Consider the following 27,639-nt stretch of genomic DNA (forward strand, 5'->3'; position numbering starts at 1 on the left):
CAATTTTAAAAACATTACAATACAGTCACATAATTCACAACACACTGTGTGCCCTCAGGCCCCTACTCCACCACTATCCCATATCTACAGTACTAAATCCATGTGTTATCATGTGTGTGTGTGTGTGTGTGTGTGTGTGTGTGTGTGTGTGTGTATGCATGTGTCTGTGCCAATGTTTGTGTTGCTTCACAGTCCCTGCCGTTCCATAAGGTGTTTTTTTTATCTGTTTTTTTTAAATCAAATTTTACTGCTTGCGTCAGTTACTTGATATGGAATAGAGTTCCATGTAGTCATGGCTCTATGTACTATTGTGTGCCTCCCATAGTCTGTTCTGGACTTTGGGACTGTGAAGAGACCTTTTGTGGCATGTCTTGTTGGGTATGCATGGGTGTCCGAGTTGTGTGCCAGTAGTTTAGACAGACAGCTCAGTGCATTCAACATGTCAATACCTCTCATAAATAAAAGTAGTGATGAAGTCAATTTCTCCTCCACTTTCAGTCAGGAGAAATTGACATGCATATTACCAATATTAGCTCTCTGTGTACATCCAAGTGTCACGTCCTGACCAGTAAAGGGGTTATTTGTTATTGTAGTTTGGTCAGGACGTGGCAGGGGGTGTTTGTTTAATGTGGTTCGGGGTTTGTTGGGCTATGTTATTATGTAAGAGGGGTGTTTGTTTAGAGTGTTCCGGGGGTTTTGGTCTATGTTCTAGGTTAGTGTTTTTCTGTGTTCAGTCTAGTTTTCTACTTCTATGTTTAGGGTTTATTGATTGACCTTCAATTGGAGGCAGCTGTTCCTCGTTGCCTCTGATTGAAGGTCCTATGTATAGGGGTGTTTGTGCTATGGGGGTTTGTGGGTAGTTGTTTCCTGTTTTGTGTCTGTGCACCTGACAGGACTGTTTAGTGTCGTTCGTTGTTTTGTATACGTGATTTGTTTGTTTTTCCTTCTTTTGATTTAATAAAGAAGATGAGTATACATGTTCCCGCTGCACCTTGGTCTAATCCTTACGACGCCCATTACACCAAGGGCCAGCCGTGCTGCCCTGTTCTGAGCCAATTGCAATTTTCCTAAGTCCTTTTTTGTGGCACCTGACGACACGACTGAACAGTAGTCAAGGTGCGACAAAACTAGGGCCTGTAGGACCTGTCTTGTTGATAATGTTGTTAAGAAGGCAGAGCATTGCTTTATTATAGACAGATTTCTCCCCATCTTAGCTACTACTGCATCATTATGTTTTGACCATGACAGTTTACAATCTACGGTTACTCCAAGCAGTTTAGTCATCTCAACTTGCTCAATTTCCACATTATTTATTAGAAGATTTAGTTGAGGTTTAGGGTTTAGTGGGTGTTTTGTTCCAAATACAATGCTTTTAGTTTTAGAAATATTTGGTTCTAACTTATTCCTTTCCACCCACTCTGAAACTAACTTCAGCTCTTTGTTGAGTGTTGCAGTCATTTCAGTCGCTGTAGTAGCTGATGTGTATAGTGTTGAGTCATCCGCATACATAGACACTCTGGCTTTACTCAAAGTCAGTGGCATGTCATTAGTAAACATTTTAAAAAGCAAGGGGCCTAAACAGCTACCCTGGGGAATTCCTGATTCTAACTGGATTATATTTGAGAGGCTTCCATTAAAGAACACCCTCTGTGTTCTATTAGACAAGTAACTCTTTATCCACATTATAGCAGGGGGTGTAAAGCCATAACACATACGTTTTTCCAGCAGCAGACTATGATCGATAATGTTAAAAGTCTAACAAGACAGCCCCCACAATCATTTTATCATCAATTTCTCTCAGCCAATCATCAGTCATTTGTGTAAGTGCTGTGCTTGTTGAGTGTCCGTCCCTATAAGCATACTGAAATTCTGTTGTCAATTTGTTTACTGTGAAATAGCATTGTATCTGGTCAAACACAATTTTTCCCAGAAGTTTACTAAGGGTTGGTAAAAGGCTGATTGGTCGGCTATTTGAGCCAGTAAAGACGGCTTTACTATTCTTGGGTAGCAGAATTACTTTAGCTTCCATCCAGGCCTGAGGGCACATGCTCTCTAGTAGGCTTAAATTGAAGATGTGTCAAATAGGAGTGGCAATATCGTCTGCTATTATCCTCAGTAATTTTCCATCCAGATTGTCAGACCCTGGTGGCTTGTCATTGTTGATAGACAACAATACTTTTTTCACCTCTTCCCCACTGACTTTACGGAATTCAAAAGTACAATTCTTGTCTTTCATAATTTGGTCCGATATACTTGGATGTGCAGTGTCAGCGTTTGTTGCTAGTATGTCATCCCTAAGTTTGCTTATCCTGCCAATGAAAAAGTAATTAATAAAGTAGTTTGCAACATCAGTGGGCTTTGTGATGAATGAGCCATCTGATTCAAGGAATGAAGGAGCCGAGTTGTTTTTTCTTCCCAGAATGTCATTTAAGGTGCTCCAAAGCTTTTTGCGATCATTCTTTATATAATTTATCTTTGTTTCATACTGTAGTTTCTTTTTCTTTAGTGTAGTCACATGATTTCTTAATTTGCAGTATGTTTGCCAATTAGTTGGGCTGGCAGACTTAATTGCCATACCTTTTGCCTCATCCCTCTCAACCATACAATTTTTCAATTCTTCATCAATCCAAGGGGATTTAACAGTTTTTACAGTCATTTTCTTAATGGGTGTGTGCTTATTAGTAACTGGAATAAGTAGTTTCATAAATGCGTCAAGTGCAGTGTTTGGTTGCTTCTCATTACACACCACAGACCAGAAAATATTCTTTACATCATCAACACCACTACAAAACGTATTGTATGACCTCTTATACACTATATTAGGCCAAGCCTTTGGAACTTTGTTTATATGGCTATTATATTGTGATCACTACATCCTATGGATTTAGATACTGCTTTAAAGCAAATATCTGCAGCATTAGTAAACATGTGATCAATACATGTTGATGATTTCATTCCTGTGCTGTTTGTAACTGCCCTGGTAGGTTGACTGACAACCACTGGTTACAGTTTGAATTTTTTTCCTGAGTGGGCAGCTTGATGATAACCAGTCAATATTTATATCACCCAGAAAATATACTTCTATGTTGATATCACATACATTATCAAGCATTTCACATATATTATCCAGATACTGACTCTTAGCACTTGGTGGTCTATAGCAGCTTACCACAAGAATGGGCTTTAGGTGAGTCAGATGAACCTGTAGCCATATTACTTCAACAGTATTTAACATTAGATCGTCTCTAAGCTTTACAGGAATGTGTTTCTGAATATAGACCGCAACACCACCGTTGGCATTTCTGTTATAACCATGTATTGCTACCAAGATATTATCTAAGTGCGTTTCAGAGATAGTCAGAAAATGAATGTCATCTGTTACAAGCAAGTTATTGACTTCATGGAACTTGTTTCTTAGGCTACATATGTTAATATTAGCTATTTTTAGCACTTTTCTGGGTTGCTTGATTGTTTTTAATGCTTTACTGGGAAGCTTATCAGAGGTAGACTTACTCATGTTATTTACATTGGAGCTGATAGCGCAGGGTGAGCTGCATAAAGTAGTATTCCTACTATTGCACATCGCCTCAGTGCTAACAGTGTAACTCTTGTTTATAGGTTCATGATTACGGCTTACAATAGCTGTAGGATAAACAGATGTATTTGGTGAAATTAGGGGTACATAAATTAAATTACTTACATTGCATTTGCCAATGCCCCTAAGATCATGTACATTTGATGCAGCATTATGACGACTCATTGTCACAATGGTAGGGATTAACTGAGTTGGTCTTGGATCAGAGGCAGTTGCAGAGGCAGTTACAGTGTGTTATGTGTGGCGGATTTGTTGGATTTATCGAACGCATGCATCAAATTGTACGGTTTGACAGAAATGGGAGCAGAAGGGGAATGTTGAATTTTTGTTGCACACATATCTGGATGATGCTGCATACTATTTTGCGCAATAACACTGTCAGTGTGATCGAGGCATAATCTACAACATAAACTCAGCAAAAAAGAAACATCCCTTTTTCAGGACCCTGTCTTTGAAAGATAACTCGTAAAAATCCAAATAACTTCACAGATCTTCATTGTAAAGGGCTTAAACACTGTTTCCCATGCTTGCTCAATGAACCATAAACAATTCATGAACATGCACCTGTGGAACGGTCGTTAAGACACTAACAGCTTACAGACGGTAATCAATTAAGGTCACAGTTATGAAAACTTAGGACACTAAAGAGGCCTTTCTACTGCCTTAAAAACACCAAAAGAAAGATGCCCAGGGTCCCTGCTCATCTGTGTGAACGTGCCTTATGTATGCTGCAAGGAGGCATGAGGACTGCAGATGTGGCCAGAGCAATAAATTGCAATGTCCGTACTGTGAGACGCCTAAGACAGAGCTACAGGGAGATAGGACGGACAGCTGATCATCCTCGAAGTGGCAGACCACGTGTAACAACACCTGCACAGGATCAGCACATCCAAACATCACACCTGCTGGACAGGTACAGGATGGCAACAACAACTGCCCGAGTTACACCAGGAACGCACAGTTCCACTTACCAGATGATCATTTGAAACTGAACTTCTTGTTGGAAGTTATTCTTGAAAAGGGAGAAGCTAACAAATTAGCAACAACATTCTTTTTGATAACACCTGCTGCAGCTGCTGCAAACTAGCTGTCAACAAAAGCTAACTAACTAGACCGTGGGAAAACTACTGCTCGCTATTGCGCATTGACCTGTTGGCCTTCAAGAAGGTAGAAGTTTCCATACCTTATTGTAAAAACGGTCCCACCCATTAAGTCAAAATGTGATTGGTTGATTCCATTTTCACTCCAAAATGTTGCCCTAATTAAGTTGAATGGCAGATGCATTTATCTAGCTTCTGATAGCCAATGGCTGACTTAGCTAGCTAGATCTTTCTCCCAAGAGACAAGCAATGAAAAACCTCTTCAGTGTTAACCCGTCCCTTTCCAACAAAAACTGAAGAGATTAAATCAGAAAACCTAGGCAAATAATAATATTTACATTTACATTTACATTTACATTTAAGTCATTTAGCAGACGCTCTTATCCAGAGCGACTTACAAAATGGTGCATTCACCTTATGATATCCAGTGGAACAACCACTTTACAATAGTGCATCTAAATCTTTTAAGGGGGGGGGTTAGAAGGATTACTTTATCCTATCCTAGGTATTCCTTAAAGAGGTGGGGTTTCAGGTGTCTCCGGAAGGTGGTGATTGACTCCGCTGTCCTGGCGTCGTGAGGGAGCTTGTTCCACCATTGGGGTGCCAGAGCAGCGAACAGTTTTGACTGGGCTGAGCGGGAACTGTGCTTCCTCAGAGGTAGGGGGGCCAGCAGGCCAGTGGTGGATGAACGCAGTGCCCTTGTTTGGGTGTAGGGCCTGATCAGAGCCTGAAGGTATGGAGGTGCCATTCCCTTCACAGCTCCGTAGGCAATCACCATGGTCTTGTAGCGGATGCGAGCTTCAACTGGAAGCCAGTGGAGAGAGCGGAGGAGCGGGGTGACGTGAGAGAACTTGGGAAAGTTGAACACCAGACGGGCTGGGGCGTTCTGGATGAGTTGTAGGGGTTTAATGGCACAGGCAGGGAGCCCAGCCAACAGCGAGTTGCAGTAATCCAGACGGGAGATGACAAGTGCCTGGATTAGGACCTGCGCCGCTTCCTGTGTGAGGCAGGGTCGTACTCTGCGAATGTTGTAGAGCATGAACCTACAGGATCGGGTCACCGCCTTGATGTTAGTGGAGAACGACAGGGTGTTGTCCAGGATCACGCCAAGGTTCTTAGCACTCTGGGAGGAGGACACAAGGGAGTTGTCAACCGTGATGGCGAGATCATGGAACGGGCAGTCTTTCCCCGGGAGGAAGAGCAGCTCCGTCTTGCCGAGGTTCAGCTTGAGCTGGTGATCCGTCATCCACACTGATATGTCTGACAGACATGCAGAGATGCGATTCGCCGCCTGGTTATCAGAAGGGGGAAAGGAGAAGATTAATTGTGTGTCGTCTGCATAGCAATGATAGGAGAGACCATGTGAGGATATGACAGAGCCAAGTGACTTGGTGTATAGCGAGAATAGGAGAGGGCCTAGAACAGAGCCCTGGGGGACACCAGTGGTGAGAGCGCATGGTGCGGAGACAGATTCTCGCCACGCCACCTGGTAGGAGCGACCTGTCAGGTAGGACGCAATCCAAGCGTGGGCCGCGCCGGGAGATGCCCAACTCGGAGAGGGTGGAGAGGAGGATCTGATGGTTCACAGTATCAAAGGCAGCAGATAGGTCTAGAAGGATGAGAGCAGAGGAGAGAGAGTTAGCTTTAGCAGTGCGGAGAGCCTCCATGACACAGAGAAGAGCAGTCTCAGTTGAATGCCCAGTCTTGAAACCTGACTGATTAGGATCAAGAAGGTCATTCTGAGAGAGATAGCAGGAGAGCTGGCCAAGGACGGCACGTTCAAGAGTTTTGGAGAGAAAAGAAAGAAGGGATACTGGTCTGTAGTTGTTGACATCGGAGGGATCGAGTGTAGGTTTTTTTCAGAAGGGGTGCAACTCTCGCTCTCTTGAAGACGGAAGGGACGTAGCCAGCGGTCAAGGATGAGTTGATGAGCGAGGTGAGGAAGGGGAGAAGGTCTCCGGAAATGGTCTGGAGAAGAGAGGAGGGGATAGGGTCAAGTGGGCAGGTTGTTGGGCGGCCGGCCATCACAAGACGCGAGATTTCATCTGGAGAGAGAGGGGAGAAAGAGGTCAAAGCACAGGGTAGGGCAGTGTGAGCAGGACCAGCGGTGTCGTTTGACTTAGCAAACGAGGATCGGATATCGTCAACCTTCTTTTCAAAATGGTTGACGAAGTCATCCGCAGAGAGGGAGGAGGGGGAGGGGGAGGAGGATTCAGGAGGGAGGAGAAGGTAGCAAAGAGCTTCCTAGGGTTAGAGGCAGATGCTTGGAATTTAGAGTGGTAGAAAGTGGCTTTAGCAGCAGAGACAGAAGAGGAGAATGTAGAGAGGAGTGAGTGAAAGGATGCCAGGTCCGCAGGGAGGCGAGTTTTCCTCCATTTCCGCTCGGCTGCCCGGAGCCCTGTTCTGTGAGCTCGTAGTGAATCGTCGAGCCACGGAGCAGGAGGGGAGGACCGAGCCGGCCTGGAGGATAGGGGACAGAGAAAATCAAAGGATGCAGAAAGGGAGGAGAGGAGGGTTGAGGAGGCAGAATCAGGAGATAGGTTGGAGAAGGTTTGAGCAGAGGGAAGAGATGATAGGATGGAAGAGGAGAGAGTAGCGGGAGAGAGAGAGCGAAGGTTGGGACGGCGCAATACCATCCGAGTAGGGGCAGAGTGAGAAGTGTTGGATGAGAGCAAGAGGGAAAAGGATATAAGGTAGTGGTCGGAGATTTGGAGGGGAGTTGCAATGAGATTAGTGGAAGAACAGCATCTAGTAAAGATGAGGTCAAGCGTATTGCCTGCCTTGTGAGTAGGGGGGGAAGGTGAGAGGGTGAGGTCAAAAGAGGAGAGGAGTGGAAAGAAGGAGGCAGAGAGGAATGAGTCAAAGGTAGACGTGGGGAGGTTAAAGTCACCCAGAACTGTGAGAGGTGAGCCATCCTCAGGAAAGGAACTTATCAAGGCGTCAAGCTCATTGATGAACTCTCCAAGGGAACCTGAAGGGCGATAAATGATAAGGATGTTAAGCTTGAAAGGGCTGGTAACTGTGACAGCATGGAATTCAAATGACGAGATAGACAGATGGGTCAGGGGAGAAAGAGAGAATGTCCACTTGGGAGAGATGAGGATTCCAGTGCCACCACCCCGCTGGCTCGATGCTCTAGGGGTATGCGAGAACACGTGGGCAGACGAAGAGAGAGCAGTAGGAGTAGCAGTGTTATCTGTGGTAATCCATGTTTCCGTCAGCGGCAGGAAGTCTAGGGACTGGAGGGTAGCATAGGCTGAGATGAACTCAGCCTTGTTGGCTGCAGACCGGCAGTTCCAGAGGCTGCCGGAGACCTGGAACTCCACGTGGGTCGTGCGCGCTGGGACCACCAGGTTAGAGTGGCAGCGGCCACGCGGTGTGAAGCGTTTGTATGGCCTATGCAGAGAGGAGAGAACAGGGATAGACAGACACATAGTTGACAAGCTACAGAAGTGTTGTTTCTTGTATTATTGTCTCCTGTGTAATATGGATGGATAATATCATTATCATTATTATTATTATATTATTATAATAATTATTTTATAAATCCTTAGCCCTTCTCTGAAAGTGTAGAAGGCCCAGTGTTCACCACTGTGTTTGGGTTAGTAATAATTTGTAGAGTGGCTCTATTTTCCCTCAGCATGTACTTTTTCACTATTCTGAATGTCTAAAGAATCCATTTGTTGTTCTGAAATATGACCACAGAAATACTGGACATTTTGAACTCTTATTATGGTGTGATTTGACAAAATTACAGTACGATCATGGTGTTGAAATGGACTTGCATTTTTCTGGTCTCAGTTTTGACTCGGTCTCGGCCCTCCTCCGGTCTTGGTCTTGACTCGGACTCGATTTGCTCCGGTCTTGGTCTTGACTCGGACTCGATTTGCACCGGTCTTTGTCTTGAATCGGTCTTTAGGTGATCTTGAACACAACACTGCTGTGAGGGCCTTCAGTGCCAGGACTAATTTCTTTAGGTTCCTGAGATTAAATAGTTGCCGTCGTGCCTTCTTCACCAAGGTGTCTGTGTGGTTTGAGCTTTTCAGCTCCTCAGAGATGTGTACGCCGAGGAACTTGAGGTTTTTGACCGTGTCCACGGCAGCCCCGTTGATGAGGATGGGGGCATGCTCAGCCTGGTTCCTCATGAAGTCCACAATCAGCTTATTTTCTGACGTTGATGGAGAGGTTGTTAACCTGGCACCATGCCGTCAGAGTGACTACCTCCTCCCTGTAGGCTGTCTCATTGTTGGTACTCCTACTACTGTCGTATCGTCAGTGAACTTGATGATGGAGTTGGAACTGTGTGAGGCCACACAGTCGTGGGTATACAGGAAATACAGGAGGGGACTGAGGACGCACCCTTATGGGACCCCGTGTTGAGAATTGGTGTCGAGGAGGTAATGTTGCCTACCTACACCACCTGGGGACAGCCCGTCAGGAAGTCAAGGACCCAGTTGCATAGGGAGGTCTGCACATGCTCTGAGGGCATGGATAGGGATGCCGTCTGGGCCAGCAGCCTTGGGAGGGTCAACACGTTTGAATGACTTACACACGTCCTCCACGGAGACCGTAAGTGCGTAGCCCTTGTTGTCCTCAGGGGCTCTCCTCGTCCACTCAAAGTTGTCATTGTGCTCGAAGCGTGAGAAAAAAGTGTTTCACTCGTCCGGTAGGGTGGCGTTGGTGTCCACGACGTGGCTGGCTTTCTTTTTGTAATCCGTGATCATTAGGAGCCCCTGCCACTTACACCTCGTGTCCCACCCGCTGAATTGCTCCTCCACTTTGTCCCTATAGTTATTTTTCACCATCTTGATCGATCTGCAGAGGTCATATTTGTACTGTTTAACCATACTATTGTCCCCGGTCACCTTGCTGTGTTTATAAGCAGCATCTCTCTCCTTTAGTTTCCCTACAAGGCTGCCATTGTATAGGATGAGCGATGACTAGAATACAGTATATGCATACACTACCCTTCAAAAGTTTGGGGTCACTTAGAAATTCCCTTGTTTTTGAAAGTAAAGCTCATTTTTGTCCATTAAAATAGCATCAAATTGATCAGAAATACAGCGTAGACATTGTTAAAGTTGTAAATGACTATTGTAGCTGGAAACAGCAGATTTTTTTATGGAATATCTTCATAGGCGTACAGAAGCCCATATCAGCAACCATCACTCCTGTGTTCCAATGGCACGTTGTGTTAGCTAATCCAAGTTTATCATTTTAAAAGGCTAATTGATCATTAGAAACCCCTTTTGCAGTTATGTTAGCACAGCTGAAAACTTTTGTTCTGATTAAAGAAGCAATAAAACTGGCCTTCTTTAGACAAATTGAATATCTGGAGCATCAGCATTTGTGGGTTCGATTACATGCTCAAAATGTCCAGAAACAAATAACTTTCTTCTGAAACTCGTCAGTCTATTCTTGTTCTGAGAAATGAAGGCTATTACATGCGAGAAATTGCCAAGAAACTGAAGATCTCGTACAACGCTGTGTAATACTCCCTTCACAGAACAGCGCAAACTGGCTCTAACCAGAATACAAAAAGGAATCGGAGGCCCCGGTGCACAACTGAGCAAGAGGACAAGTACATTCGAGTGTCTAGTTTGAGAAATAGACGCCTCACAAGTCCTCAACTGGCAGCTTCGTTAAATAGTACCTGCAAAACACCAGTCTCAACGTTAACAGTGAAGAGGCGACTCCGTGATGCTGGCCTTCTTGTATTAGCTGACACAACATGGCATTGGAACACAGGAGTGAAGGTTGCAGATAATGGGCCTCTGTACGCTTATGTTGATATTCCATAAAAAAATCAGCCATTTCCAGCTACAATAGTCATTTACAAAATTAACAATGTCTACATTGTTTTCGGATCAATTTGATGTTATTTTAATGGACAAAAAATGTGCTTTTCTTTCAAAAACAAGGACATTTCTAAGTGACCCCAAACTCTTGAACGGTAGTGTATAAAGTGGGTTAAACAGTATGCAAACACTGTTAAAGTGACCAGTGTACAATGTCTCTATACTGTACATGGGGCAGCAGAACCTAAGGTACAGGGTGGAGTACCGGGTGGTAGCCGGCTAGTAACAGTGATTCAAGTTCAGGGCAGGGTACCGGACAGTGGCCGGCTAGTGATGTTTGTTCAACAGTCTGATGGCCTGGAGATAGAAGCTGTTTTTCAGTCTCTCTGTCCCGGCTTTGATACACCTGTACTGTCTCCGTCTGCTAGATGGTAGCAGGGTGAACAGGGCGTGGCTCGGGTGGCTGAGGTCCTTGATGATCTTCTTGGCCTTACTGTGACACCGGGTGCTGTAGATGTCCTGGAGGGCTGGCAGTGTGACCCCGGTGATGCGTTGGGCTGACTGCACCACCCTCTGAAGAGCCATGGGGTTGCGGCACTGGAGAGAGACGCGCTCCAGCCATTTCTGATCCTTCCCTTCACAGCAACTCCACTCAACCACCAGTCATGGTCATGGAGCTTAGGGCATGAATAATACAGGAGTAGATAGTGTATATAGATGCACTGGGGCTTTAGTGGGCAGATAGTCTAGATAAAACACTGCACTCAAATACACCAATATATTACTATATTACTATATTACTCTCTAGAGCAGCATCTTACCCCGTTCTCCTCACATTACATAAAGATACAATGTGAGAGCCCCAGTGTCAACCAAATAGGCTACAATAAACATATTCAAACAATTATCAAACAAAATGACAATAAAAATCTTTCAAAATGATTACAAAGTCTAAAACAAAATGATGAGTTACTGCAATTAGGTCCTCATTTCAAATTAAGACAGGGTTATAGCATCATGCACATTATATTACTATATTTGATCATTGAGATTTATATGAACTAATCATAATTATAATCATTCAATGAGGGAATGAAAATGTTGAGGAGCTCACCCAGAATGACAGTGAAGGAGAGGAAATGAATTATATCTATCCGGAGTGGCTGCCCTGTATACAGACTCCTACAGTCCAATTGACTCACTGAGTAAGGCTGAAAACAGAAAAGTACTGAGATGCTTGTATGACACACTTTGACATCTAAGATTAAACACCTGCTAACAAAATGTCATATATTTTGAATTTATATGTGTATGTTTGTTTATCTCCTGATCTTGACAAAACAACTTTTGTTATGTAATAATCAGGAGAAAATTATAGATGCACTGGAGCTTCCACTAAGGAAGTCCAGAGGACATATGACTAAAACAATTATTCCCACTTTATGATCACAAGTTGTTTTGAGTTGTTTTGTTGAGATCAAAAGACAATTTTCTCATGATTATTACATAACAAAAGTTGTTTTGTCAAGATCAGGAGATAAACAAACATACAAATATAAATTCTAAATATATTACATTTTGTTGGCAGGTGTTTAAAATCTTAGATGTCAAAGTGTGTCATACAAGCATACAAAGATACAAACACACAAACTATTAGATTTAGTTAGGTTGAGTTTAATATTAGATGTCAAAGTGTGTCTTTAAAAGTGACAATGGGTCATGTCAGATAGATTTTGGGGGACGTTTAATCCATGTTCTGGGGCCAGGACTAAAATAGCTAAAGATTATTAGTAACATCCACTACCGTTGTGCAAGACACTTAACCCCTAAACTGTTCCAGGGGCGCTCCACTGCGGCTGACCCTATGCCGCGTCCACCATTTTGGTGTGTGTGGTGTGTGTGTGGTCCCTTAATATCTATGCTATGGTATGGTCCCGCCGTCCCGGAGGTGTTGGAATAACATACGGGAAGCACTCTTTTCACCCCTCTTCGATCCCGAAATGACTTTTTCTAGCAGGTTAGTTTAATTCATGTAGCAGGTTAGGAGACTGAGGTCAAGGTTAGGAAAGCGTTAGGGTTAGCAAAAATGTTCTCCTAACCTGCTACGAAAATCCACTTGTATCTAAGTGGCTTGAAAATAGCGTCCCCATAACATACAGCAACCTCTGATTTGGAAGCCATCTATAACCACTACAGTGTTCCATCCGTAGCATAATTGTGTTGAAACGTGTCACCGCTTTTTCTATCAGTAGCATCACTATCCTCCTCATCATCTATTGATCAGTGTTAGTTTCACAGTTCCAATCATTTCTGATACCACCAAATCTTATAGCCCACTGTATGTCCTATTCTTTCAATTGTCTCTTTCCAACTCTCCTCCTCCCTTCCACCGCTGCGCGCTCTCTCACGTTGGCACATTAAACTATTCTCTGAGAGCGGGTTTAGCAGCAGTCAGATGGTGGTATGCTTCCGAGAGAAGCAATCCGTTCGGTCCATTATTGCGAAAGGAAAAGGGGCGGCGATAGAGGAAGAAGAGACATGGCATCTAAAGACATAACAGCCTCTTGTTTCGTCAGCGTGAGCAGGGATATTACAGGTAGGGAAACATTTCAACATTATTCCTATTCCCATTATCTCGATCATCATCATCTGTAACGTGTACGGATTCTGGCTTTTCCCAGTCTGCGACTGAACAGGCGCATTGGGGGGTTTATAAGCAACACCTCTTTCATATATGCTAGTGCCACCAAGCTTTGTGTGTCATTCTTTATATGTCATCATCTAGGCTAAACGTGCTTTGCATTATTTGAGCATTTAAAGTTCGACAATTATGTAAAGCAAAGACATCCTGCTTGCACGGGATTTAGGATAAAAGCACAGCAGGCAGATCATGTAAAATCCCCAGGCCTGGGCCATAGGAAAAGGGGCGTTGTGAAAATCATCGTGTGCATCACGCGTGGGTTTAGTCGCTTATGGTGTGATCTGCATTCAGAAATTCATGCCAGGTTGTAAGAATAGGAATTGTTACCCTCTCAGCGTGTTGGCAGTGAGCATGGTCTTTCTTTGTCTGCTGTGTGTGTGTGTGTGTGAGTGAGTGACAGAGAGAGAGCGAGAGATAGAGTGTGTGAGTGAGTGATTGTGAAAGATAACGAGGGGGAGCAGTATGCATTTTCTTGCCAACAATTTGCATGTATTCTTCACTTTCCTTTATTGACAAGCCAGACATGGACACTGTATGCTACACTTCTCATTAGTAGAATTCTCAGATGATGAGGCTGCCATTGAGTTGACACAAGCTTACGTCTCAAAAACTCACACCATCAGGCCACACACACACGCTCACGCACGCTCACACCTACATCACACACACGCTTTGGCCTACCTAGCTACACACACATATTCTCTCACCCTCTAACCAACACCACACACACATGCTCGCGTTTGCAGGGAGTCTCTGCTGCGATAATTATTCCTAATGGCTCTATTAACCACACTGTGATAATTAATTCAGTGGAATCCCTGCCTTTCAATCCACTCACCTACCTGCCAGCCACTTCACTCTGCCTCAGATAGACAGTTATATAGCAGCAGGCTCCAGGTGGCCAGAGCAAAAACACCATCTATGTTTAAACAGTCATCATGGTGTTCAGATCATCATCTTCTTCATCATCATCATCAGAACATTACTCTAACGATCCTGTCAGAACAATCAGACTCAGCAGCATTCTCTTATTTGACCATGCATTAGTCACAAGTGAAGTACAGCACATTCAGGGCTTTGGATGGTTGGTTATCCATAATCTAATACCTTTCACCATCTCACCATCTCACCTTCTCCTCGTGTCCTCCTCTTTAGCCTCGCCCCTGTCTCTCTGATGGTGACTCTCTATGTCAGTGTGCCTGTCTGTCTGTGAGGGGATGTCCTCAGGCCAAGCCAGGTTATCTGCAGGTGTCTGGCAGGTGGGGGGGGGTCACACCTCTGACTGGGATTCTATGTGACATCAATGCCTCGGTGACTGAGACTCACTTGAGCAGAGAGGATCCATGTGGTTGCTGGTAGTAGTCATGTTGTGCACATAAGGTAGCTTGTGTGGGAAGAAAAAATTGGCAATGTATTCTGAATCATCAATAACAGAGTGAATGCGATTGCAGGTTTTCGCCTATGAAACACACAATTAATAATAAAAAGATGTTTGATGGTTTATTTGGATTATTAGATGAGCAATAATGAAAAGCCAAAAGTGCTTGTAGTATGCATTATACAAGACAATGAAGAGATAGTAATGGAACAAATACAACAACAAACAGGAGAAGAAAAAAAACAGGCAGTTTTTTGTCTCGATCCAGTCTCACCAGCCTCAAGTACTGTATTCCAGCTCTGGCTTCCATATATAAAAAAAAATGCTCTCTATTTTATGGCTTCATTCTGTCCTCGCTCACATATCCTTGTTTTATTGGGCAATTTCTGTGCGCCTGCCATGGAAAACAGTACTGTTATTTACTTTTTAGTGTAAGATCCAACGGTTTTGGAGACTCAATGGTTTTATCCTCTGATAATCTCCCTCTGTTTATGAAATGCCAGATGTAAGTTTTTAATGACACGGTTGGTCTGTCTTCAGTTGTATGGCCAAACGGCTGTACACGCAAATGTCAAGCTTATCTCTTTCACAGTTCTGATGTACTGTATACTTGGCTGATGTGTGTCATTTGTGTGTGTGAAATGTTTGCTTCGTGTGTTGCGTGTATTAGTGTGTATCTGACCATGGGGGAGGGTTTTCTATTTACAGAGAGTATCAGGAAGATTGTTGACAAGTCATCCATCAAGTTTATACGCGGCATTAAGCTTGACACCAAAAATGGCAAGTCAGAGGACCGGATACTGGTGAGTACTGTTTTATCTGAAGAACTTCGTCTGGTGAAAACAACATTTGCTATATTGATGCGCTGGCTGCGGGGTGGGTGGTATTCCCATAGATCGTTGTTGATCTATTGATATAGAGGAGTTCTCTAGGCCGTCCACACACAGTACTACTCCGTCCCTCACTACGTCAATACAAGTCTGATGCAGTGGAGGATTCCTCCACAAGACATCGGATGGAAACCTGATGCTTGGTTTAGGAGAGACATGATGCAACATAGGCAGTATTGAAGTGCAATTAGTCACTATGGTCAGTTACAGACTGAACACAAGCTATGGCCAGACTGGCCACATGCCATGAATATATTGAGTTGATATGCTGCTGCTTCCCCACACCGGCTGTGCCTGTCTGTGCATTGTGGTGGGACAATGTAGGACACAGAGGTCTGTAAGAGCATCAGCTTGGGGAGGGACCTGTTTGAGGCTCTGTCTCTGTGAGACCCTGGTGGTGGAGGCAGTGCCAGGCGCGGGCGGACCTCTGCCTTTGATACTGGGGTGCTTTCATCAGAGAATATGGGGCAACTTATGGGGCTGCAGCTCCTCTATTGAAGATTTCATCTTCAATAGAGGAGCTGCAGCCCTGCCAGCTTATAGGACTAAATCTGGGCAAGTGAGCTCTTAAGTGTATAGATCCCAACCTATGTAAGTACAGAAAACAGGCAAAAGTATAAGAAATAGAACAACCAAATAACTGAGACTGTACTAACAATTCCACATAAAACTGCATTGAAATGTTTTCATGTTTTTGTGCTCCTGAAAACTACCAGCTGATGAGGTAATGGGCTCACACCCCCAGCTGGGCAGACTAGGCCTTGGCAGGGAGTCGTTCCCTCGATGACTGCTTAATGATTCATTATAGGGCGAGTTGGAAGAGTTTTGCAATGTGCACCCATTGATATTCAGGGACTATGTCTCTCTGCCAGGACAATGTTATCCATTAAATCCTCGCTGTCCAATCTCTCTCTGCTAAATGGTTCCTTTTTTACTCTGAACTAGAGTAGGGTATCTGTCTGGAATTCTGGTCTCTGTGGTGCGTAGATTAAGGCTGAGGAGAGGGTTAGTAGGATTTAAGCGTTCAAGGTAAAGCTTGGGGAAGGGTTTGGGTTAAGAGTAGGGCTTGCTGATGAAGCCTGAGCGAGGGTTAATGTTTTAAGGTAGGTTCAAGTTCAGGCTGGTAGGTTCTTCTTTCATTGTTTGTCTTCCTCTCCCATCAGGTTTGCTTGAGGCCATGTCATGTACTTTAAATGAGGCTTTGGTTTCCTTGCTTGTGAATTATTTAACCAGGTACTGGAAGTACCTTATTCATGTCTAACAGTTGCCTTACCCCCTTTATCAAGCCAATAAGAAAAGACAGGCATCATCTCTTCTCCAGAAACAGACACATAATGATATGATGTGTGCAGCGTGTCTCTTTGATCAGGAAGACTTTGATAATGACTTCTCTCCCGGGGGGGGGAACTGTCTCCCCTTCTCTCCTGCGCACCATCAGCATGATTTACTTCTATATACTCATATGGTACAGTACTAACACACTGTATCCACTGCCACCTCCTACCCAGTATACCCCCCCCCCTAACTCATCACGTTAATGTGATACAATCCCCATGTTGTAATTAACTCCTTCAGACAGTGTCTTTGAAGTGGTGGAATGCAGGAGTCTCTCTCTCTCTGTAACTTCAGATACTATCGTTGTGGTTTGCTGTTGTTGCGTGTGGGTGTTGTGGCTGCCGGCAAGTGTTTGGCTCTGATGAGTAGAACCAAGCACCTCTCTCCCCGAAATGCAAAAGAGAGGGATAGCCACAATTAAATTGCTGCATTTTATTAAGAAGGCATACTGTACTAGTTAGTGTTTCTAGAGAGAGATTGAATGAGAGAGAGTGAGAGAGAGAGGCGGAGAAAGATAGCTGGAGAGAGAAAGGCAGAAGAGAAAAATGTTCCTCCATCCCTCCTCGGGGAGATGTTTAAAGGGGGCATCAGAGATGATGGAGCAAATGATCAGGAGCGAAGGAGCAGAAAAAAAAGAGCAGAGGACGAGTCAGAGAGAGGGAGGGAGAGAGCAACTGAAACATATTTGCTGTTTGTCTATCCGGTTTCAAAACAAAGTATAAACTGTGCTGTAGCAATATTTACAAAATGTTCTTCGCTCTCCTCTAAAAGATGGAGACAGGCGCATGAGAACAGGGTATATAGAGATTGTGTTTGTAGCCGAAGGTGATTGTATGTGTGTGAGTACGTGTACAGTACACGTGGGTGTGTGTGTGTATGCGGGCAGGCGGGTGAATGTGGGTGCTTTTAAATCACTTCCCTACGGAACTATTATTGTTGTGTCCATTTCTATAAACCATCTTAATACACATCCTGAGAAGGCAATCATCCCCGGTATACAGCATAGCCCATCAAAGCATAACGCTGTGGCAGAAAAGATTCCTGCCCAGATCGATAGGTGAATACAGAGAGTACTCCTCATTTCACCCTCTTCGTTACCATGGCAACCCATGAGAGCATTGGATGTGCAGTGAACTTTTGCTCAGTATGGATGTAATTTGTTAATGTTTCTCCGTCTGACTCAGGTCCTCACAACATGGAGACTCTATTTCCTGACAGCCAAGGTTCCGACAAAGGTAGCCATCATGACCACTATGTCATTAGGTACTGTTTACCATACACCAAACTCTCAGCATTATGTTAACAGATGTGCATTTTATTACAGATTGAGGTGACATTTAACTTCTTGGAGATCCGAGCCATGAACAGTCACCCAGAGTTTCAGGCGAGTAACATATGCCAGATTAACTGAGGTTTTGAATGGCCATGTTGGTGCATCGTCCATGTGGCCTCTTTTATCTGAACGGATTAGTTGTTTGAACAGATTTATAATGGAGTAGGCCTATTAGCAACATCATCTCAACATCTGAGCAATCAATCAAATCAGTTAATCTAATCTACAATATGGAGATACTGTATGAGGATCTTAATTCATGTAAGTAGAGCTACAGCAATTGGGTCTCTGCTTGGATATTTACTGCAATTAACTGTTAGTTATCGGGCATCATGCCGAAAATCACAAGTCTATCACTCTGTTCATTGAAACGATGTTGTTGTTGTTTTCCTATGCAGGTCGTCATAGACTTGGACAAGTCCACTTATTCCCTGAGGCTTCAGTCACGTGACCACCTCAGTCATGTGGTCAGCCACGTTAACTTTGCCCTGTCCAGAATATTCAACAACTCTGTTTTCTCGTAAGTGTCCATTTTCAGGCAGCATAGACTCCTGTACCTGACAGCTTTGAAACCCAGACAAATTATAAATAATGTTAGCTATTATGTCCCTTCTGAAACTTGTCCCATCTCTCTCTCAGTCCCTCCATCTGTCATTCAGACAGTGACCTTTCTGAGGGAAGCAGGAAGTACTCCCCCAGCTCAGAGACATCTGTGGAAACCCAGAGGGCCTGTGGTAAGAAACGCACAGACAGGCAGGAAGACAGACGGACACACATATACAGACTGCATAAGAGACCGATTCTAGTTGATGATTGACAGACAGGAAATTGTTGAGTAGATTGAAACGAGAGGCTGAAAGCAGGTCCTTATTAAGTGACAAATGGATAAAGAACCCCACTGCACTGCATGCCGTACATATTCCGTACATATTTTCAAGTTAATTCTTAGCTTTTTACACAGACATTGTAAACGTAGGGTAATTGCACTGCTTGTCATCTCTATTTTCTCTCTCTCAGTGAAATAAACACCTGCTCTGTACCCCTGTCCAGCAGTCAAATAACCAAATCGCTTCCTAGTGGCCTCATGGGTGGAATGTTGTTAATATTTTGAATCATTTCATAATTAATAAACATATTGTTTTTTTTAAACGCTGAATATCCAGTGTTTCTACAGTACCAGTCAAAAGTTTGGACACACCTACTCATTCAAGGGTTTTTCTTTATTTTTGCTATTTTCTACATTGTAGAATAATAGTGAAGACATCAAAACTATGAAATAACATATATGGAATCATATAGTAACCAAAAATTTTTTAAACAAATCAAAATAGATTTTAGATTTTAGATTTTTCAAAGTAGTCAACCTTTGCCTTGATGACAGCTTTGCACACTTTTGGCATTCCCTCAACCAGCTTCACCTGGAATGCTTTTCCAACAGTCTTGAAGGAGTTCCCATATATGCTGAGCACTTGTTGGCTGCTTTTCCTTCACTCTGCGGTCCAACTCATCCCAAACCATCTCAATTGGGTTGAGGTCAGGTGATTGTGGAGACCAGGTGATCTGATGCAGCACTCCATCTGTAACGGCTGTCGTAATGAGGGGACCAAGGTGCAGCGTGTTGAGTGCTCATGATTTTATTCCACTATGAAACACTTGAACAAAATAACAAAACGAAAACAAGCCAACAGTTCTGTCAGGTACAGAAAACTAAACAGAAAACAACTACCCACAAACACAGGTGGGAAAAGGCTGCCTAAGTATGATTCCTAATCAGAGACAACGATAGACAGCTGCCTCTGATTAGGAACCATACTCGGCCCAAAACAAAGAAATGCAAAACATAGAATGCCCACCCCACACCCTGACCTAACAAAATAGAGAAATAAACCGTCTCTCTCAGGTCAGGGCCTGACACCATCACTCTAATCTTGGACCTTACATAGCCTGGAGGTGTGTTGGGTCATTGTCCTGTTGAAAAACAAATGATAGTCCCACTAAGCGCAAACCAGATGGGATGGCGTATCGCTGCAGAATGCTGTGGTAGCCATGCTGGTGACAGTGGTTCTTCCTGTAAAAGTTGCGTCATACTGCAGTATACCTTCATCCTCATCATTCAGTTAATTGAAATTCAAATTTGAAGTCGTGCACAATTATCAGTTTCTATTTGGTTTAAATCGCCCATTCATTGTCAGGTAGAGACACATTAGGCCTTGGGACCCAAAAGCATAATCAGTGCTCTAACTCCCCCTTGCGGTGGTTTGGAGCAATGAAGCACTGATGCAGGGTAACGTACTATACCACAAATTACCTCTAAATCTCGTGGCATAATCTCAAAACTTTTAATTGAGGAACCACTGTAAGTGTGCCTTGAATTCTAAATAAATCACAGACAGTGTCACCAGCAAAGAAGCCCCACACAATCACACCTCCTCCTCCATGCTTCACGGTGGGAACCACACATGCGGAGATCATCCGTTCACCTACTCTGCATCTCACAAATGCATGGCGGTTGGAACCAAAAATCTCCAATTTGGACTCATCAGACCAAAGGACAGACTTCCACCAGTCTAATGTCCATTGCTCGTGTTTCTTGGCCCAAGCAAGTCTCTTCTTCTTATTGGTGTCCTTAAGTAGTAGTTTCTTTGCAGGAATTCGACCATGAAGGCCTGATTCACACAGTCTCCTCTGAACAGTTAATGTTAAGATGTGTCTGTTACTTGAATTCTGTGAAGCATTTATTTGGGCTGCAATTTCTGAGGCTGGTAACTCTAATGAACTTATCGTCTGCGGCAGAGGTAACTCTGGGTCTACCTTTCTGGTGGGGGTCCTCATGAGAGCCAGTTTCATCACAGCGCTTGGTGGTTTTTGCGACTGCACTTGAAGAAACTTGAAATGTTCCGTATTGACTGACCTTCATGTCTTAAATGAATGATGGACTGTTGTTTCTCTTTGCTTATTTGAGCTGTTCTTGCCATAATATGGACTTGGTCTCTTACCAAATAGGGCTATCTTCTGTATACCACCCCTACCTTGTCAAAACACAACTGATTGGCTCAAACGCACACCTAATTGAAATGCATTTCAGGTGCCTACCCCATGAAGCTGGTAAAGCTGTCATCAAAGCAAAGGGTGACTACTTTGAAGAATCTCAAATCTCAAATATATTTTGATTTGTTTAACACTTTTTTTGGTTACTACATGATTCCATATGTGTTATTTCATAGTTTTGATGTCTTCACTATTATTCTACAATGTAGAAAATTGGTACTGGTTTTGTTATATTTCAAGTCAGTTTCTTTGATGTACAGTATATAAAGTGTAATAGTGGGATGCAAACTCAAAATGGAATGCATTTCAACTCTATATCTGACATGGTACAGGTGTCTTCTTTTGTTAAGCCAATAACAATGTGTGTGAGGTGTATACTTTTCTTTCAGAGTAGATTTGTTTAAGACTACCAAGAAACACTCTGTGTGACCCCTATTTAGCCCAATGCAGTAAAAGGTTAAAACCCTCCTCTCTCACCATCATCTATTTTTCTTTCTCTCTGTCCGTCTCAGGAGGGTTTTCCGAGACCTACGCTGCCCTGTGTGACTACAATGGAATCAGCTGCAAGGAGGAAGTGCAGTGGGTAAGAGCTATGAGAGTAGGCCTGTTGTGTGTTAGTGCACTGGACTGTTATAGTGCTTTCACAAAGTATTCATACCACTTGACTTATTCCACATTTCGTTGTGTTACAGCCTGAATTCAAAATTGATTAAATATTTTGTAACCCATCTACACACAATACCCTATAATGACAAAGTGAGAAAAGAAATGTTTGAAAAATATTGAAAATGAAATGCATAAATATGTAATTTACGTAAGTATTCACACTTCTGAGTCAATGCATGTTAGAATCACCTTTGGAAGCGATTACAACTGTGAGTCTTTCTGGGTAAGTCTCTCACAGCTTTGCACACCTGGATTATTCTTAAAAAAATTATTCAAGCTCTGTCAAGTTGGTAGTTGATCATTGCTAGATAACCATTTTCAAGTCTTGCCTTAGATTTTCAAGCTGATTTAAGTCAAAACTGTAACTCGGCCACTAAGGCACATTCAATGTCATCTTGGTAAGCTACTCCAGTGTATATTTGACCTTGTGTTGTAGGTTATTGTCCTGCTGAAAGGTAAATTTGTCTCCCAGTGAAAGCAGACTGAACCAGGTTGTCCTCTAGGATTTTGCCTGTGCTTAGCTCTATTCCATTTCTATTTATCTTAAAAACTATCTAGTCATTTCCGATGACAAGCATAACCATAACATTTGCAGCCACCACCATGCTTGAAAAAGTGCAACTCAGAGATGGTTGTGATGGATTTGCCCCAAACATAGCTCTTTTTATTTAGGACATAAAGTGAATTTTTTTGCCAATTAATTGCAGTTTTACTTTACTGCCTTATTGCAAACAGGATGCATGTTTTCAGTTTTCTCCTATCACAGCCATTAAACTCTGTAACTGTTTTAAAGTCACCACTTGCTTCATGGTTGAATCCTGAGTTAGGAAGGATGCCTGTGTCTTTATAGTGACTTGGTGTATTGATACACCATCCAACGTGTAATTAATAACTTCACCATGCTCAAATGGATATTCAATGTCTGCTTTTTTTTATCCATCTCCAAATAGGTGCCCTTCTTTGTGAGGCATTGGAAAACCTTGCTGATCTTTGTGATTGAATCTGTGTTTAAAATTCACTGCTAGATTGAGGTACCTTACAAATAATTGTATGTTTGGGGTACAGAGATGAGGTAGTCATGTTAAACACTATTATTGCATACAGAGTGAGAGAGTGAGTCCATGCAAACTATTATGTGATTTCTTAAGCACATTCTTACTCGTGAACTTATTTAGGCTTTCCATAACAAAGGGATTGAATAGGGGATACCTAGTCAGTTGTACAACTGAATGCATTCAACTGAAATGTGTCTTCCACATTTAACCCAACCCCTCTGAATCATAGAGGCTGCCATAATCAACATCCACGTCTTCGGTGCCCAGGGAACAGTGGGTTAACTTAAAAAAATAAAGGAGAGCCGCACACTCTAGGAGCTCAGATGCAAAAAAATAAATATTTTTTGGGGCACATTATGAGATCTGATGATAGTATCGGTAATGTGTTTTTGGACCTTCCCTTGGTCGTATTCTCGCGGGGCAGAAAACTCAGAGATCAATTGGTAAACTCTGATTTACCACCCCAAGATATCCCTGCACAACGTGTATTTGCACCCCTACTGGATGGAAACAACAAGTGTAATGGCTGTGCTCAATGCAATGGCACTTATAAATGTAGATCCTTCAAACCCCCCCAAACAGGGAAACAGATCCCAATCAAAGGTGTTATCATGTGCTCCACAAAGGCAGTTATTTATCTTATATATCCTTGTGGTAAAAATGATGTGGGTGAAACAAAGCGTGAATTAAAAGTACGTACCATTAGGTACAAAAACTTGACTTACCCAGTTGCAGCCCACTTTTTGGAAGAAAACCACTCGATTGCGTCTCTGCGTTATATTGGCATCGAACATGTCACCCTCCCTAGGAGAGGGGGTGACCTCGGCAATTTATTGTTAAAACGAGAGGCTGCCTGGATGTTTAATTTAAAGACTCTTGCTCCCTTCGGTCTCAACGTAGACTTTGATCTGAAGCCATTCTTGTGATTTTTGTGATTTTGCTGTTGTAAATGTTTGTAGGCTTATGTAGCCAAATTGTATCTATGATTGTACGCTATCCATTTATATTTTTTGTATGCTATTTTAATATATGAGAATTAACCAATGATATCAGGCCACACCTGGCCATGATTACAGACATCTGTGTGTGTCTTTTGACACTATATAAACGAGTCACCCCACAGTGTTTGTCATTATACCCTGATGAAGACATGTTGTCTGTCGAAACGTTGGACATTACATTTTTCCATCTGAGCTCCTAGAGTGTGCGGCTCTCCTTTATTTTTTGAAGTGTTCCACTCCGCTAGCCAGCACCTCGCCTAAATAGGTGTGCGTTTCTTTCGCCTCTAAACAGTGGGTTACCTGCCTTGCTCAGGGGCAGAACAACTGATTTTTACCTTGTCAGCTCAGGGATTAGATCCAGTAACCTTTCGGTTACTGGCCCAACGCTCTAAACACTAGGCTACCAATAGGCTACCTACTTATTGACTCAAGACATTTCAGCTTTTCATTTTTGATTAATGAGAAAAAAATGTATAAAAACATTATTCCACTTTGACATTATGGGGTATTTTGTGTAGGCCAGTGACACAACATCCCAATTTAATCCCAATTTTAATTCAGGCTCTAACACAACAAAATGTTGAAACAACAAAATGTTGAAGGCCGAAAAGAAGAAGAAAACTGCTTTTTCAAATGAGGGGGTAATATTCTATAGCATGTGGACTCATGGGTAATCTTGCTCCTAGGATGTGGACACTATATATCACTCTCAAGACAACAGGGAGTTTAACCTAGTGGACTTCAGCCACCTGGAGAGCAGGTGAGGGAATGGGAGAGGGAGAGAAAGAAAGAGAGCAGACGCTATCAAATGAATGCTGCTGCAGCCTATACAAATCCAGTTGCTAAATTGATATCGAGAGTATTATAAAATGTACCCGTTTCGATACAGTTATTGTTGTGTGTTTGTGACAGGGACTTGGCAGTGATTGTGGCCTCAATGGCATACAACACCTGGTTCACCAAACTATACTGTAAGGACCTACGCATAGTAAGTATTGTTCTGTCTGTCTCTCCTTGTGTTTCAGTGGTAATTGAAAGAAGTTATAAGCATGTAATGACACAAGGTCATTTTCATTTCAGGGGTCAGAGGTCAGTGAGCAGGTTTTGCATACACTCAGTAAGTCCTCCAGTCTGGAAGAGCTCACTCTGGAGAATGCTGGTCTCAAATCGTGAGTTTTCCTTTCTTCACAAAACTCTCTTACACTTTCTTTATGAATAAGAAGAGTATTAGAACGAGAGAAAGAGTGTTTGTTTGTGTCATTGTGTCTACGTCCAAATGTGTGTATTGTATATTGTGTATGTTTCAGTGACTTTGCGCAGAAGCTGTCAATTGCACTCTCAGAGAACCCTGCTTCTGTCATCCACTCTCTGAACTTGGCACACAACACATTGGACAACCAAGGTACCAAGCAGATGCCTTATTTCCTGTTAGACTCACATATTTGCCTATTTCTGTTTTAGTGACATCTCTCCTCACTCTGTCTCTCTCTTTTGGTGTAGGTGTGTCTAACCTCATCCAGCAGGTGTGTCGTCTCAGCAAAGGACTGCGTCTCCTCAACCTCTCCAAGACCTCCCTTAACTCCAAAGGTTTGGACTGCTTCATCTCTCCATCCTTCCATCTCTCAATCTCTCTACCAGCCCCACCCGGAGCGAAAGGCCCCATCTCCCTGTCCCCCTCCATGTTACAGAAGCATACTCATCCCCTCAGCGTCCCCTGACATTAATACAGGGCATTAACTCAGCAGACTGGGACAGTCAGCTGGAGAATCAGTTAATGAACACCTTTGACTACATTTGGGTTTTATGAAGCTGCAACAGCTGATTGAACAGGCCACTAAGCCATGCGTGCTATATTTATAGCTGAGGTGATGTAAACCTCTGTACCCCCTGTAAGTCCCCCCTGTAAGTCCCCCCTGAACAGCTCAGTGTGTTGTCATGTTTTGTGTCTACTATACAACAGCTTCAAGATTTATGATGTGTCCCCATGGTAACCATCTTTCAGGCGACCTGCTCTCTATTACTTCCCACACTTATTGAGAGTTTGAATACTGAATATTGAATTAAGAATGATACTGCACACGTTCACACAGACTGATTCTGCTGACAGATGCAGGTGAGAATCACATAATTCAAAATGTTCTGAAGTGTTTTTTTTCCCTCTCTTTGGTAAATTTGCATTAGCTAGCTGAATGCATCTCTCATGGCTTCCCCCTCACTCTCTCTGTGTGTCTCAGGTGTGGTGTCTCTGTCTCAGGCTCTGTGCTCCAGTGATGAGTATTCCAACTCTCTACTGCACCTGGACCTGAGCAAGAACCCTGGGGTCCTGTCTGGGGAGGACGCTTCGGTCAGAAAACACACACACATAAACGCATACACTGAGTGTACAAACCATTAGGAACACCTGCTCTTATCATAGGCTGACCAGGTGAATCCAGGTGAAAGCTATGGTCCCTTATTGATGTCACCTGTTAAATCCACGTTAATCAGTGTAGATGAAGGGGAGAAGACAGGTTAAAGAAGGATTTTTAATTCTTGAGACAATTGATCCATGGATTGTGTATGTGTGCCATTCAGAGAGGGTGAATGGGCTGGACTAAATATTTAAGTGCCTTTGAACGGGGTATGGTAGTAGGTGCCAGGCGCAACAGATTGATTGTGTCAAGAACTGCAGCGCTGCTGTGTTTTCCACACTCAACAGTTTCCTGTGTGTATCAAGAATGGACATGTAGCCAACTTTTTATTATTGTTATTTGTCTTTTTTTAAATGTAAATTCTTTTGTTATTTATAAAACTTTTTTTTTTACCCCTTTTTCTCCCCAATTTTGTGGTATCCAATTGGTAGTTACTGGATCTCTAGTGGCACAGCTAGCACTGCGATGCAGTGCCTTAGACCACTGCGCCACTCGGGAGGCCCCATCTAGCCAACTTGACACAACTGTGGGAAGTATTGGTGTCAATATGGGCCAGCGTCCCTCTGGAACACTTTTGACACCTTGTAGTCCATGCCCCGATGAATTGAGGCTGTTCTGACGGCAAAAGGGGGTGCAACTCAATATTAGGAAGGTGTTCCTAATGTTTCGTAAACTCAGTGTACATACTCTGACTTTGTATACAAACCAAAGATAAAATAAATGCACTGATTATGCCTTATGCGTGAGTTTCACAGTTAAACATTATTGTCTTTTCTCTCTCTTTCTACAGAATCTGTACCTTTTCCTTTCCCAGCCTAATTGTCTGGTCCATTTGGACCTGTCTGACACTGACTGTGCTGTTGACTCTGTGAGTATCTAATGGCTCTGCGAGTTAGATTTTCATTTGCACACTTATGTAATGTAGGATTTAATGAGTTTCTCTACACCCTTTGCAACCTCTGTTTCTGTTTTTCATCCTCTATAATCCTCAACCCCTTTCTTTTTCTCTTTCCCACTAAAATTGCACAACACAACTCTCTCCTCTCTCGCGTAGCTATTTGGGGCTCTGCTGAGGGGGTGTTGTGCTGATCTCTCCTACTTGAATCTCTCCAAAAATTCCTTCTCACACAGGTTAGTCACATATTTGAGATTACCTATTTATTTGGTGTGATGTGGCAGAAAAACGCTTTGAGGCTCTGAGTGAAGATAGAACACAAATTTTAGCCAGAAATCTTTTTTTCTTCAAAAATCCTCAGGCTTCATCTTTTGCTCTCTCTTTTTCTTTTCACTCTCTCTATCTGTCTTTATCTCTGCTGCTCCCTCAAATG

The 27,639-nt window shown here is 43.0% G+C and overlaps 1 protein-coding gene across 1 annotated transcript in view; it reads left to right on the forward strand.

The window, feature by feature from the left end:
* The first annotated feature begins 12,933 nt into the window (after positions 1–12,933).
* The window catches only part of LOC106584134 (capping protein, Arp2/3 and myosin-I linker protein 3), a 52,016-nt gene continuing 37,310 nt past the window's right edge, over positions 12,934–27,639 (forward strand). Inside the window, exons 1-15 of the mRNA XM_045706340.1 lie at positions 12,934–13,089; positions 15,281–15,375; positions 17,982–18,032; positions 18,122–18,181; positions 18,529–18,650; positions 18,770–18,864; positions 21,691–21,761; positions 24,587–24,660; positions 24,813–24,888; positions 24,981–25,069; positions 25,208–25,302; positions 25,401–25,487; positions 26,135–26,244; positions 27,102–27,179; positions 27,366–27,442. Of these exons, the coding sequence (XP_045562296.1) occupies positions 12,957–13,089; positions 15,281–15,375; positions 17,982–18,032; positions 18,122–18,181; positions 18,529–18,650; positions 18,770–18,864; positions 21,691–21,761; positions 24,587–24,660; positions 24,813–24,888; positions 24,981–25,069; positions 25,208–25,302; positions 25,401–25,487; positions 26,135–26,244; positions 27,102–27,179; positions 27,366–27,442 (1,313 nt within the window). The 5' untranslated portion in view covers positions 12,934–12,956. The remainder of the gene's footprint in view (positions 13,090–15,280; positions 15,376–17,981; positions 18,033–18,121; positions 18,182–18,528; positions 18,651–18,769; positions 18,865–21,690; positions 21,762–24,586; positions 24,661–24,812; positions 24,889–24,980; positions 25,070–25,207; positions 25,303–25,400; positions 25,488–26,134; positions 26,245–27,101; positions 27,180–27,365; positions 27,443–27,639) is intronic.

This window comes from Salmo salar, chromosome ssa23 (assembly GCF_905237065.1).
Source record: "Salmo salar chromosome ssa23, Ssal_v3.1, whole genome shotgun sequence".
Taxonomy (NCBI): Eukaryota; Metazoa; Chordata; class Actinopteri; order Salmoniformes; family Salmonidae; genus Salmo; species Salmo salar.